Source organism: Canis aureus, chromosome 5, assembly GCF_053574225.1.
Source record: "Canis aureus isolate CA01 chromosome 5, VMU_Caureus_v.1.0, whole genome shotgun sequence".
Classification (NCBI taxonomy): Eukaryota; Metazoa; Chordata; class Mammalia; order Carnivora; family Canidae; genus Canis; species Canis aureus.
The window spans coordinates 57,354,656-57,367,095 of NC_135615.1; the positions used below are offsets into that span (position 1 = coordinate 57,354,656).

The following is a 12,440-nucleotide window of genomic DNA, read 5'->3' on the forward strand; positions in this document are numbered from 1 at the left end:
GGCAGTGGGGGAGTCGTGGAGAGAAAGTATGGCAGGAAGCACCACCGCCGGCATCCGCTGGCCGTGCTGCTGGCAGCCTGGCTACGAGCAGGGATGTTTTCAGAAGGCCTGAAATCAGAACAGAAAGTAAGACCCTGCCAAGCAATGCGCACACCTTTGATATTTCTGCTCTATAAGGTAAGGGCCATAATTCACCTCTAGGAGAGGAAGGGGAAGAGGAAGCAGAAATGAAAGCAAACATCTCCATCTACAGGATTGTCGCAGGCCATTAAACTCAGAGCACAGCCGTTGCTCACGCATACAGGATGCCTCATCTGCAAATTGCATCGTGCTCCTAGGAATGTTAGCTTTGAAGAGTGTTTACCAAGACAAACTGCTGGTGGGGGAGGAGCATCGGCCGTTTTTTTTTTTTTTTTTTTTTTTTTTATGAGTATTAAATGGGGTCATTTTAATTTTCACCTTTAAAGACTCCCTTCTCTAGCTGGCGTACTTGCTGGGTAAGAAGAGGATGGAGTAGCCCGACCTAATCGGTGTGTTTTGCCAGTAATGTCACTGGGTCTGAGGAGGATTGTACTAAATGATTTGAGACACCCTTGTAGAGCTTTCATCCCCAGTGAGTGATGAAAAGGGCCACGATCGTTCCTTGTGGTGATATTTGCTTCTTTCTTTGTTTTTATTTTTTTTTAAAGATTTTATTTATTTATTTATTTATTTATATTTATTTATTTATTCATTCATTCATTCATGGATACATGGAGACACAGAGAGAGAGGCAGAGACACAGGCAGAGGGAGAAGCAGGCTCCATGCAGGGAGCCCGATGCGGAATTCGATCCCAGGACTCCAGGATCACGCCCTGGGCCAAAGGCAGACACTCAACCGCTGAGCCACCCAGGCGTCCCTGCTTCTTTCTTTGGATTAGACTTTTTTGGATTGGAAAAAAAAAAAAAGGTACCCGACTTTATGCAGAGAAACTGATAATAGGGTCTTAAAAGGACCTTCTGGGCCAGGAAGCCGTGAGCGACAGTTGGGTGATAAGCCGGAGTCTGGAAATCGAAACGGCTTTTCCACAAGGGCACTTGCAAACTGTTGTGCCGTTTTATTTGCACTTATGTTCTGCTCAGTCCCCAAGGACGTGCTGATAAACGTCAGCACGGTAGAGGTTTCTTTCTTGGCTGACTTGTATTATTTAAAATGATGTTAGTATGATGTTAGTTTAGCGTGTGCTCACAAGCTCCAGCGGTGCTGCTCCAGCAGCACGTGCTGCGACGATGGCCATGTTTTGTATCTGGACTGTTCAGAATGGTAGCCAGTAGCCACCTGTGGCTACTGTGTGTGTGATGTGTGACTAGCGTGACCGAGGAGGTGACTTTTATTTAATTTATTGCCCTGGAGGTTCCCTTTGTATTGTTGGCCATCAAGGCATCAAAAACCACACTGGCCAGTGGTTCACATACTGAAAATGACCGTTGGTTGCAGAGATGATGCCTTGGGGGTGGTGGTGGGGTCATCGCTGGTACGTTTATCCAAGCCAGTGCCTCCGAACCACCTCAGTGAGTCGTAGGAGGACATTCAGGGTGATGGGACATTCACCCCTGCTCTCTGTGGGTGCTGCAAGCGCCTCCTGGGGGCGAGTATCAGTTGAAGGGCTGGGACTTTGTTCAAAGGGAAGACTATATGTCAGTTGAAGGCCTGGGGTCCAACTCTGGTGCTGAGTGAAGAGTGGAACTTCTCATTTTGGGGTTTCCTTCACATTATAGGCAGGTGGACTGGAGACTGAGAGCAGAGCATTCGGACGAAATGGATTTAGAGAACATAGATGAAGTGGGTCAGTAGAGAAATTTAAGAAGGAAGAAAGTCCATTTGCCCATTTCACTCAAGTGTGCAGGGCGAAATATGATTAAGAATAGAAGCTTGGTAGCGGGGCCCCAGCAGATGCTGTGCCAAGGAGAAGGTGGTGGCATCAAGCCTAAGCAAGGGGACAGCTGTGGGAATGTGGAGGGAGGGCGAGCTCCAGCTGCCTTCTTGGAATCCCACCCACAAAGGAAGGCGTGCAAACCATGACTGCATCAGCAAGGTTGGAGATAGCTTGAATTGCTGCTGCCTTGCTAACTCTACTTCTATTTTTTAATTTTTTCTTAAAGTTTTTGTATGTTTTTTAAAGATTTATTAGACACGCAGAGAGAGAGGTAGAGACTCAGGCAGAGGGAGGAGCAGGCTCCATGCAGGAGCCCGATGCGGGACTCGATCCCAGGACCCCGGGGTCACGCCCTGGGCTGAAGGCGGCACTAAAGCACTGCGCCACCCGGGCTGCCCTAACTCTACTTTTAAAAGGCTGAATTGGACGAAATAAAAGTGTGTGTCTGGTTAGCAATTACGATTTCCAGTTAAACGTTGAGTTTGTCCTGGAGGCCTGTGAAACAAGATGCCAGCATTTCGGGCAAGTTACAGAAGCTCCTGGAAGGTGACACCCCTGCTTCCTTAGCACGGGACACTCGGGAGCGTGAGTGGAGTTGGGTGCGTCGGACCAGGTTCAGGGACGCTCAGAGCGACGTTGGTTTTCCTACCATGATTTATCCGGTGTGTCCCGCGTTGGACGGAAGACGGCTTGAGCCTGACCCCCGTGGAGCGTACGTGTGTGACTGGGGTGAGTGGAAAAAATGAAGGCTTGGTGAAGTCAGCAGCGTGAGCGTGTTTCAGCGTTCCTGGGGGACTGGGGAGGGAAGGGGGGACGCCCCCCCCCACAGGGAGGCAGCGATGGGATGGGAACCGCAGCCTCTGCTAGGGGATCACAGTGCTTTCCAGCTCTGGGCCCAGGCTCGGCTGCAGCACGGCTCCAGGTCTGGCTGGCCACCGCGTCGGCCAAGATCCCGGATCGAATATTGTGCCACAGAAGAGTTCGGGAAAAAATAATCTTAAGTTGTGGCAGCAACACATGCTCACAGTAGAAAAAAACTGTGAATGTGTAGTCCCCCTGTGCTTCTCAGAGTGAGCGCATCTTCAGCACATGGATTTGAGCTAAGCATTTAAAAATCCATATTTTCTGTATACCGTCGCCCCCCAGTAAAAGCCAAGCATTTCGCTTGGTGCATAACAAAAGTCACAGGGTTCTCCAGCAAAGACGTGCTGCTTGTGTTGAACTCCAGGAGATGATACAGTGCTTTCTAGGAATTTCAAGGAAGATCCTGACAGTCTCTGATTTTCGCCTAAGGCTACGCTATTGCCATCGTGCTAGCCGAAGTGAACCAGCAGAGGCTTGTTGTTCTGGCATTAGGGGTCTTACCTCCTCTTGTCTGTTCTTTTCAATGACTTTTTCCAAGAATGGTGTCCAGCAGTGTTCGAAACCGTGGTTTCTGGTTGTCACACAATGGAGCGGAGAAGCAAAACAAGTCCTCCTCCTCTTTCAGTCTTGGTGTGATTGTCTTGGAACTTCTGTGCACATTTGCACGTCTCAGGTTTCAGAAAATCAAGTCTTTACTCCTGAGGTAAACATAAGGATACTTCAGTGTCTATAATGTACAAGAGAATACAGTGAAAGGGAAACTTAATATTTAAGCTGAAACTTAATGAAAACTTATATGAAGTTCTCTACTGTTACGACTTCATTTGATCCTTACAACTCTTTATAGTGTGGATGAGACAACTGAGGATCGGAAAATACAAGTGACTTAGGGTCACTAAGTAAATAAGTGACAGAGCCACTCTCCAAGCCCGGATGGTATATGGCTCCAAACCCCACAGTTTTTCTTTTTAGCTTGTGGCTCCTTAAAAATACGAGTATGACATAGCTCTTGTACTCAAGGCATTTTTGGGTCTCACTGGAGAATAAGAAAACTGTACAAATACTGTAATTCAAATCAAAATATAAATACTCTTCTAAGGAAGATGAATTTCACCAAGATTGAAAGGTGGGTGACATGTTGTGATGACATGAGGAGGATCAAGGGAAGCTTCCCTTTCACATGGTTCTTCCCCACAGCTGAAAACTCCAGGCAACAGCGCCTGCCCTGGGTGATTGTAACCATACAGAGGTAATTTTCTAAGGATTTTCTAATTAAAAGAGGCACAGGCAGCCCGGGTGGCTCAGCGGTTTAGCGCTGCCTTCAGTCCAGGGCCTGATCCTGGAGACCCGGGATCGAGTCCCACGTTGGGCTCCCTGCATGGAGCCTGCTTCTCCCTCTGCCTGTGTCTCTGCCTCTCTCTCTCTCTCTCTCTCTCTCTCTCTGTCATGAATAAATAAAATCTTAAAAAAAGTATAAAAGAGGCACACTAAGACTGATGAAATTATTCACACTCTTGTATTGTAATAGTTGCATGATATCTGATGAGAAAGTGGCCTTGGGATATATCCTTGAATTCTGCTAACTGCAGTTGGAATCAGCCAGGGAAAGCAAAGGAATCAATCCATTGACTATGAATGAAACGTAAATACCATCTTGAATTAATTTAAATGCAATCATATTGGCACAACAGGGGAAAAAAAAGTTAATTACTCTAGAAAACAAGGAGGGTAAGTGACCCACATTTGGGAGAAATTCTTTGTTAAGCAAGAAAATGAGCTGTCCTAAAAATAGAGGTGTGCAAACAGTATTTTCTACTTCACTTTATGTGTTAAATGAATGATATATAGATGGTCAGTGGCAATCTTATCATTCTTTAAGAATGTTAGTAAATCAAATTAGAAAATCTTATTGAGCTTCTCACATGTACTTTTTTGTTGTCAGAATAATACTCCTGTCGATAATCAGTTTATAGATAATTGGTCAACGGGACCTGTGCTTTGGGGAGGACTAGATGAATATGAATCTCCTTGGCACCCCAAGTACTAGAAATGTGTTTCAGAAGGATTTTTTTTTTTCGTGTTTCTCTTGGGATTGTCCTGCCTTTCTTCTGATCTACCAGTCATCACGGTCAAGAGAGGAGCAGCTCTGGTAGTTTGTTGACCTGGGATTTATCCTCATTAAGTGGCTCTAAAACTTAACCATGTGTGAAAAATGAGAAAGATAATGTTATCTCCTGATCCAACACTTCCATTGCAGTGTGATGATTGTCTAAACAGTTGGAGTTTCCCTTTCTTTGGTCTACAGACCTCGCCGAGGCAGCCAGGAGTCCATGGATCTAGGTACACCCCGGGTATTGCCTGGAGCCTTGGACAACAGTGGGCTTTGTCCCCTCACAACTACTGCTCTTTTATCTTTTCAGATAAAGATACTATTGTGATGAATAAAACACAAATATATTTTTAAACCCTTGATACAAAGCTACAGGAACTCCTGTGAGCCGTGTATTTTCTATAGTGTAGAGAATAGAGCCAATGGTAGAGGACATAGCCATTGTGTGGTGGCTGGTGCTGCCGGGTGTAGCCTGCAGAGTTGTCGAATCACTGTGTGCACCTGAGACTGATATCACATTGTGTGTCACCCATACTTTTTTTTTTTTAAATAGGTTTTTTTTTCTTTTTTTAAAGATTTATTTATTTATTTATTCATGAGAGACACAGAGAGAGAGAGAGAGAGAGAGGCAGAGACACAGGCAAAGGGAGAAGCAGGCTCCTGCAGGGAGCCCAACACAGGACTCGATCCCGGGACCCCAGGATCCCGCCCTGGGCTGAAGGCAGGCGCTAAACCCCTGAGCCACCCAGGGATCCCCTGTGTCACCCATACTTGAGTCAAAAAAATTCTTTTAAATACATATTTTTAATCAGTCTATTAAATAACATTTACAGGTGACATGTAAAGAAGCTTTTCCATCCACACTGCCAAGAGTAGTGTAATCATTAATTCATTTATCACATGCCTGCAGTGTCCCTGGTACTTTTCTAAGCTGTAAAACTGAGAATGAATGGAAACACTTCAAGATTTTTTTTTTTTGTAATTTTTATTTATTTATGATAGTCACACACAGAATGAGAGAGAGAGAGAGGCAGAGACACAGGCAGAGGGAGAAACAGGCTCCATGCACCGGGAGCCCGACGTGGGACTCGATCCCGGGTCTCCAGGATCGCGCCCTGGGCCAAAGGCAGGCGCCAAACCGCTGCGCCACCCAGGGATCCCCACTTCAAGATTTTATTGTATTATTTTATTTTATATTAAAGGTCCACGTGCACTAAAACTGTCTTACTTGATGTAAGGACCGAGAATATTTTTTTAAAAAGATTTTATTTTATTATTTGAGAGAGAGAGAGAGAGAGAGAGAGAGAGGCAGAGACCCAGGCAGATGGAGAAGCAGGCTCCCTGCGGGGAGCCCAATGCGGGACTCGATCCCGGGACCCCGGGGTCAGGGCCCAGGCCGAGGAGGACGCTGCACCGACTGAGCCCCCAGGTGCCCCCGGTAGAGGCAGGTCAGGTGAGGCGCCACCGCCTCAGACCCGCAGGCCTCCCCGTTATTCCCACTCTTGGTTTCCTGGGCGTCGGGGCATCACAGGAGGCGGCTCGTGTCGCTCGGGCCTTCGTGGGGCAGGTGGCTGGTGCTCACGGGGTGGGGCCTGGGCCAGGGTGGCCTCCCGGCGGGGAGCCCACAGTCCGGGGCACTGAGGGGCGGCTCTCCGGGTGCCCAGGGCCCTGTGTCGGTGCCGGTCCCGAGACGGTGGAGCCGACGCCCCGACTGTGCAAAGCGGAGGTGGGTGACTCCTCACGAGGGGAGAGCGAGGGATGCAGAGCGTGGCCTTGCTGAGCCCTGGACCCAGCCTCCCAGGGGCCACCCCACTGCCCGTGGCGCGGGACAGACCGCTCTGGAAGAGTCTGTGCCCCAGGCGGCCTGAGCTCCCCAGCTGCCCAGCACATGGGCCTCCGCCCACCAGCGACACCGGCTCCAGAGCCAAACAGGCGCCTGCAAGGAGGCTTGTCTTGCATGGTGGGCGCTCCCTCGGAGCTCAGGCCCTGTCTTCACTTCCATCTCCGGCCCAGGGAAGAGGGGGGTTAATGATTCATTGGCTCCTGGTGACCTTCTGGATAACTGGGCGGTGGTGCCCCGTCCCCGCCCCCCGAGGTTGGCCTGGTGTTGCAGCTCCTTCCCCAGCTCCGCGCTGGCTGCCTGGAGGAAGCCTGGCCTCCCCGGCCTCCCCGGCCCCTCCAGCCCCTCCTGCGTCTCCGGCCTCCCTGGCCTCCCCGGCCCCTCCAGGCTCCTCGGCTCCTCCGGCCACCCCGGCCTCCCCGGCCCCTCCAGCCTCCCCAGCCCCTCTGGCCCCTCCTGCCTCCCTGGCCTCCCCGGCTCCTCTGGCCCCTCCAGGCTCCTCGGCCACCCCGGCCTCCCCAGCCCCCTCAGTCCCTCCGGCCTCCCTGGCCCGCGCCGGAGCCTCCCCGCAGCCCTTGCCCTCACCCCGGGAGACTGGCCCCTGCGGGGGACACCCGGAGCGTCCCGAGTGTCCTGGCGCGTCTGCTGATTTCGGCGCCAGAGACATGGACTCGGACTCGGACTCCCCTTTGAACTACTCGTGGCCGTCCTTCCCCAAGATGAAGACGCGCCGGAGGGCGGCCAAGCCAGGTAGACCCCGCAGCCTCCCCTCTGACCCCCGGGGCCTTGCAATCCCACCCCTTGTCCTCCCTTCTTCCCCGGCTCCCGGATGAGGTGCAGGTCCCTGCATGTTTCTGTGCAGCTCCCCGGCTGGGGCCCCCCAGCTGGGGCCAGGAGGTAAAGCTGCCTGCTCCTCGTCCGGCCCTCGGACTCGGACTCGGCGTGAGTTTCTCGGTAGAAGCCGGGGGCGGGCGGGCGGCTCGGGAGAAGGACGGCCGTGGTGCAGCTCCACTCCAGCGGGCGGCTTGGCGTCACCCCGATGGGGGGTCCCGCTGACCCGAGGAGCTGGGCGCTCACGCCGCCCCCGTCTCTGCTGCGTTTGGGTTCCCACCTGGGTATGAATTTTTTAAGAAAAGATTCTTTACGTAAGAAGGTTTATACTTTATACTATTGATTTTATAGTTACTCCAAGGAAGGGATTTTGAGGAAGTGATTTAGACAAGAAAGCCTGCGCGTATCTCCAGGGGATCTAGTCACACATTAAAAAGTTTATTCGTAATTACCACGTATGCAAAAGGCTTTGCTGCCAGAGGAAAAACGCGTTTACGTGCAGCATGATTAATAATGCAGGGCGCTTATACCAGCTTTTCCTCCTTACAACTCATTCCTGCCACCCAGGCTTTAGAAATGAAAAGACAGGGACCCCTGGGGGGGGTCAGCGGTTGAGCGTCTGCCTTGGGTTCAGGGCGTGACCCCAGGGTCCCGGATCGAGTCCTGTGTCGGGCTCCCTGCATGCAGCCTGCTTCTCCCTCTGCCTGGGTCTCTGCCTCTCTCTCTCTGTCTCTCAGGAATAAATAAATAAAAATCTTAAAAAAATAAAAGAGAAAAGACAAATCGGTGCTAGGCTACAGCGGAGGTGTCCTTGCTGCGCCATCCTCAGCTGGCCTTGGCAGGCGGGGTTGTTGCGGTCTGAGGTTTACCGACAAGAAGGCCCGTAACCCACCTGCCCCTTATCGTGTGTGGGGAGTTATGTGGTGGTTTTTTAATTCAATGACAAAAGAACATTTTCATGAGCTTGAAGGCAGAAGGGATGTTTAAGACTGTATGTATGTATGTATGTATGTATGTATGTATTTATTTATTTATTTATTTATTTATTTATTATAAATAAGAGAGAAGCAGAGACCCAGGCAGAGGGAGAAGCAGGCTCCATGCAGGGACCCCTACTTGGGACTCGATCCCGGGGTCACACCCTGAGCCGAAGGCCGACGCTCGACTGCTGAGCCCCCAGGGCCCCAGAAGGGATGGATGTCTGTGAAAGTGGAGCTCTGTATCCGCTGGAACAGAATGACCCACTGAGTCACTGCCGCTGAGCAAAATGGCGGATGGCAGTTATCAACGTACCTGGTTTGCTCCAAGTGTGTGCATGTGCGTGTGCGCGTGTACTTGCTCTTTGGCTAGAATCAAGCCCCCCCGCCCCCGGAATAAGACTGGTTAACCCCCCAGGGCTGGTAGAAAGCCTCAAGCTCAGCAGAGTCACCCTGCTGCTCCGCTGCGTCCTTGACACTCTCTTCCTGGGGACTTCAACACGTCGCCCAACATTGCGCTTCTCTGTGGTCGTGTTTTAGAGCTTTGCTCCTTCTCTGCGGGAAGGGGCCGTGACAGCTATAGCTTTCCATTAAATGGTTCGGTGGGGAAAGGCTTTACCCAGGAGGGAGTGCATGCACACGCATGGAAACGCAAGCCGGGACACACGCAGAAAGTGGAATCCGAGTGTTAACGGTCGGTACTTCTCGGGAAGGATCATGCGTTGGGGTTCCTTGTGCCATTCTTCTGTCTTTCCTGGAAATTTGAAATTATTTCCAAATAATTTTTTTAAAAAATCCCAAATTCTGAAAGCGGGGAGATGACACCATGTCATCGATTCTTTGGAGTGAATATTTTTCCCGCCCGGGGAGGACTGCTTGAGGGCTGGTTGCCGTTCTCTAAGACTGTCTGTTTTTTTTCCCTAAGACCGTCTTTGCGCTCGTCGTAACTCATTTCAGTTCGGGGAATGATCTTCATGTGTTTTTGCGCGTGGCCCACCGACCGGATGCCCATGTAGTTGGGGGCCTGCGTAGCCTAAACGACCTGGAGAGAGATGTGGGATTAATGATTACAAGACCCGTGGAGGAGTTTGAGAGCCCAGTGGCGTTGGAGGGAGAGAATTAATCACGCTCGCCTTTGAAATCTGAAATTGGAGCACAGCCAGTGTGAGCTGCAACAGAGAGTCATGACATAGCTATGCTTAAATCAAACTCCCTTCAAGTGAAAGCAGGTACTTGGGATTTGAAAATAATTAACTGCTTGCAGCGAATAAACGACCAGTGGGAATAACGTTGGTTAGCAGCTAGGAGCCGTCTGTGTCCCCTGTCTGCTTTTGTCGTTAGATGATCACGGCCTAGTTTGGTCCCACCACACTATTGGGTAGCCAGAGTCCCAGAACCACAGGCCTTGGGGAGGACCTGGTCCCCCTGCCTCATTTTACAGATGAGTGTGATGGGTCTGGAGAGGGTTATTCATGGGTTCAACAGGCATTTCCAGAAGGGCAGGCATTGTCACCCAGGATGCGGGGAAGCAGACATGTCCTGCCCCTGCTTGTAGGGCTGTTAGTCCTGAGAATGGATCCCACGTCTCCCAGGGTCCAGCTATGCCACCTCGGTGTCGGGGGAAGAAACCCCAAGAAACCATATTATTTTTAGCCCGGTGGCTTGTTAGTGCCAGGACGGTGGTTTCTGCTCTCTTACAGGATATGATCCCATGATTTCTGTCAGTCTTTAAAACCGTGGTGGCCTGTATTTCTTGCTCATCCTTCTAGTTGCACCGACACATATTCTTACAAGGTAAGTTCTGGTCACTTGGAGGGAACATCAGGAAGGAATTTTCCGCCATATTAGGTGAACTTCACCTATTTTGTTGGAAATATTCATTTATTCGCTGTAATAATGCTTTCTCTGTCCCGATCCCTCTTGTTTAGGATTCAGTCTCTTAACACTCCATCCTGTCCTTATTATCACTGCTCTTTGATGGATACACGTGGCTGGTTTGGTTAGAGACCTGCGGAGCTAGAGTTGGATAAAAGGGAAACCTAGATTAGTAGAAACCTACCAATTCGCACACCAGCTACAAAGTGAATCTAGTGCTTGCTTATCCTCGTGCTGTCAGATGGAAGAAAAGAGGGTTAACTCGGAAGCAGGGCCTTTGGAAGTGACCGTGTCTAGAAGGGAATGTGATCTGTGCGGAGGGTGAAAGCATTTAAAACCAAGCTGCCCCAGAGATCTCCTGGGGCTCTCGAAGCTGCCCCTTGTCGTTCCATGGGCAGCCTCAGGACGGGCTGACCCGGGAACCCTGTGGTTAATGATTGGGGTGGGCTGTGGGCTGGAACCCATGACCGTTCTGCTTCAGAGACTCCAGGAATGTCTGGACTTTTGTTTTGTTGGTTTCAGTAGGAGATTGAACCAAGAAAATGTTTATAAATCAAAGATTTAAAAAAATGCAGGGATTGGACCTTACCTAAGTTAACCGTGATTAGTCTTTAATCTTTAAAATGCATTCTTTGATATAAATCCTCAGGACCCTCAGGGCCTTTCACCCACTTAGGCGACTTGTGCGCCTGTCGTCTACTCCAGCTCACGTCTGTGACTCTCTAACCCTCTCCCTCCAGGTGCTGGTGCACAACTAGCCTGTGGTTGACCAAGGAGGCTGGGCCTCACGGAAAGCTTCATGACCTCACAGGGTGTAGGTAGCTCTACATCTCGTGTAGCCATAGTCACCATACGATTCATGTGCTGCTTTATGAATCGTCAGCCTTGGTAGGCACTTTGCATATAGGAGGTCTGGTTCTCAAAGTAACTCTCTATGATAAGTAACACCTCTGTCCTGTAAGCAAGGCACCTGAAGCTTCGTGAGTTTTTTTTTTTTTTAATTTTTTTGATTTTTTAATTCATGACAGACACACAGAGAGAGGCAGAGACACAGGCAGAGGGAGCAGCAGGCTCCAGGCGGGGAGCCCGATGGAGGACTCAATCCCAGGACCCCAGGGTCATGCGCTGAGCCCAAGGCAGATGCTCCACCGCTGAGCACCCCTCTGCCCCCGCCCTGGCCACCCCAGGCATCCCAGCTTAGCTTTAACACAATTCCTATGGCCGTGCCGGGACACTCAGGGAAGAGTAACCCCGTTGGAACAAGGAAGGAGAATGAATAGATGAGTGACATGCAAATAAGATGAAAGATCCGTATGATGGAAAGATGTGGTGGCCCCTCCGCATGTCAGCGGTGGATTCGAGGCCCAGCGCGGGGAAACGAGGGGTCCAAGATAAAGGCCGATCCCCGAGGGGCCAGCCCTACACCCAGGACGCGGTTGAGGGGTCCCGCTCTGCCGGTGGCTGTGCCCACCCAGGTCGAGGGCGGGGCCAGGGAGCCTCAGCGCAGCCACCTGCGTGCCTTGTGGCTCCTGGCATGAGAAGAGGTGTAGGCCAAGGCTGCAGGAGGGAGCAGTGAAGCTGTCGCTGTCTGGAGGCCTGCCCAGGAGCGGGAGAGGCGGCAGGACGGCCGACGAGGGGGAGCTCTCCAGGTCGGGAAGCTCCCAGCTGTGTCCCCCAAAGATGGAGCTGGCAGGCTGGAGCTGCGAGGAGTGGTAGCCCTGCCCAGGGGCAGGCGGGAGGGCCCAGGTACCTTCCGGAGGTGGCCGCGGTTCTCAGCGGCCAGTGACTCCTACCTCGGGGCCTTCTCCCTCCCGCGCTTCCCCCTCTGCCTTTCGTGGGGCCCCGTTGGCCGCACACGTCGGCTTCCGCGTGCGTGTGTCCAGTTCCAGGTTCCCCCAAAGGAAGCTGGCCGCCGCGGGGGGAATAAGGCACCGCAAGAATCCCTACTGGGGAAGAGCGACGTCACCCCAAGGTGACATGAGCTGCCGAGCGTAGGCTCACCACGAGGACCGTGTTCACGGGGGGA

The 12,440-nt window shown here is 51.4% G+C and overlaps 1 protein-coding gene across 17 annotated transcripts in view; it reads left to right on the plus strand.

Moving 5' to 3' along the window:
• The window catches only part of ARHGEF28 (Rho guanine nucleotide exchange factor 28), a 288,520-nt gene that overhangs the window by 160,520 nt on the left and 115,560 nt on the right, over positions 1-12,440 (plus strand). The window contains exon 1 of one of the 17 annotated variants that reach the window (XM_077898182.1): positions 30-177. The exons of 13 other annotated variants lie outside the window; for them this stretch is intronic. Coding sequence is in view for 2 of the 4 variants with exons in the window: in XM_077898177.1 (XP_077754303.1) it covers positions 7,397-7,481 (85 nt within the window). In the remaining 2 variants the exon portion in view is untranslated. Of the gene's footprint in view, positions 1-29; positions 178-7,031; positions 7,482-9,854; positions 10,334-12,440 lie in introns of those variants that run through there. 3 more of the 17 variants (XM_077898177.1, XM_077898178.1, XM_077898181.1) reach the window with 3 other exon arrangements.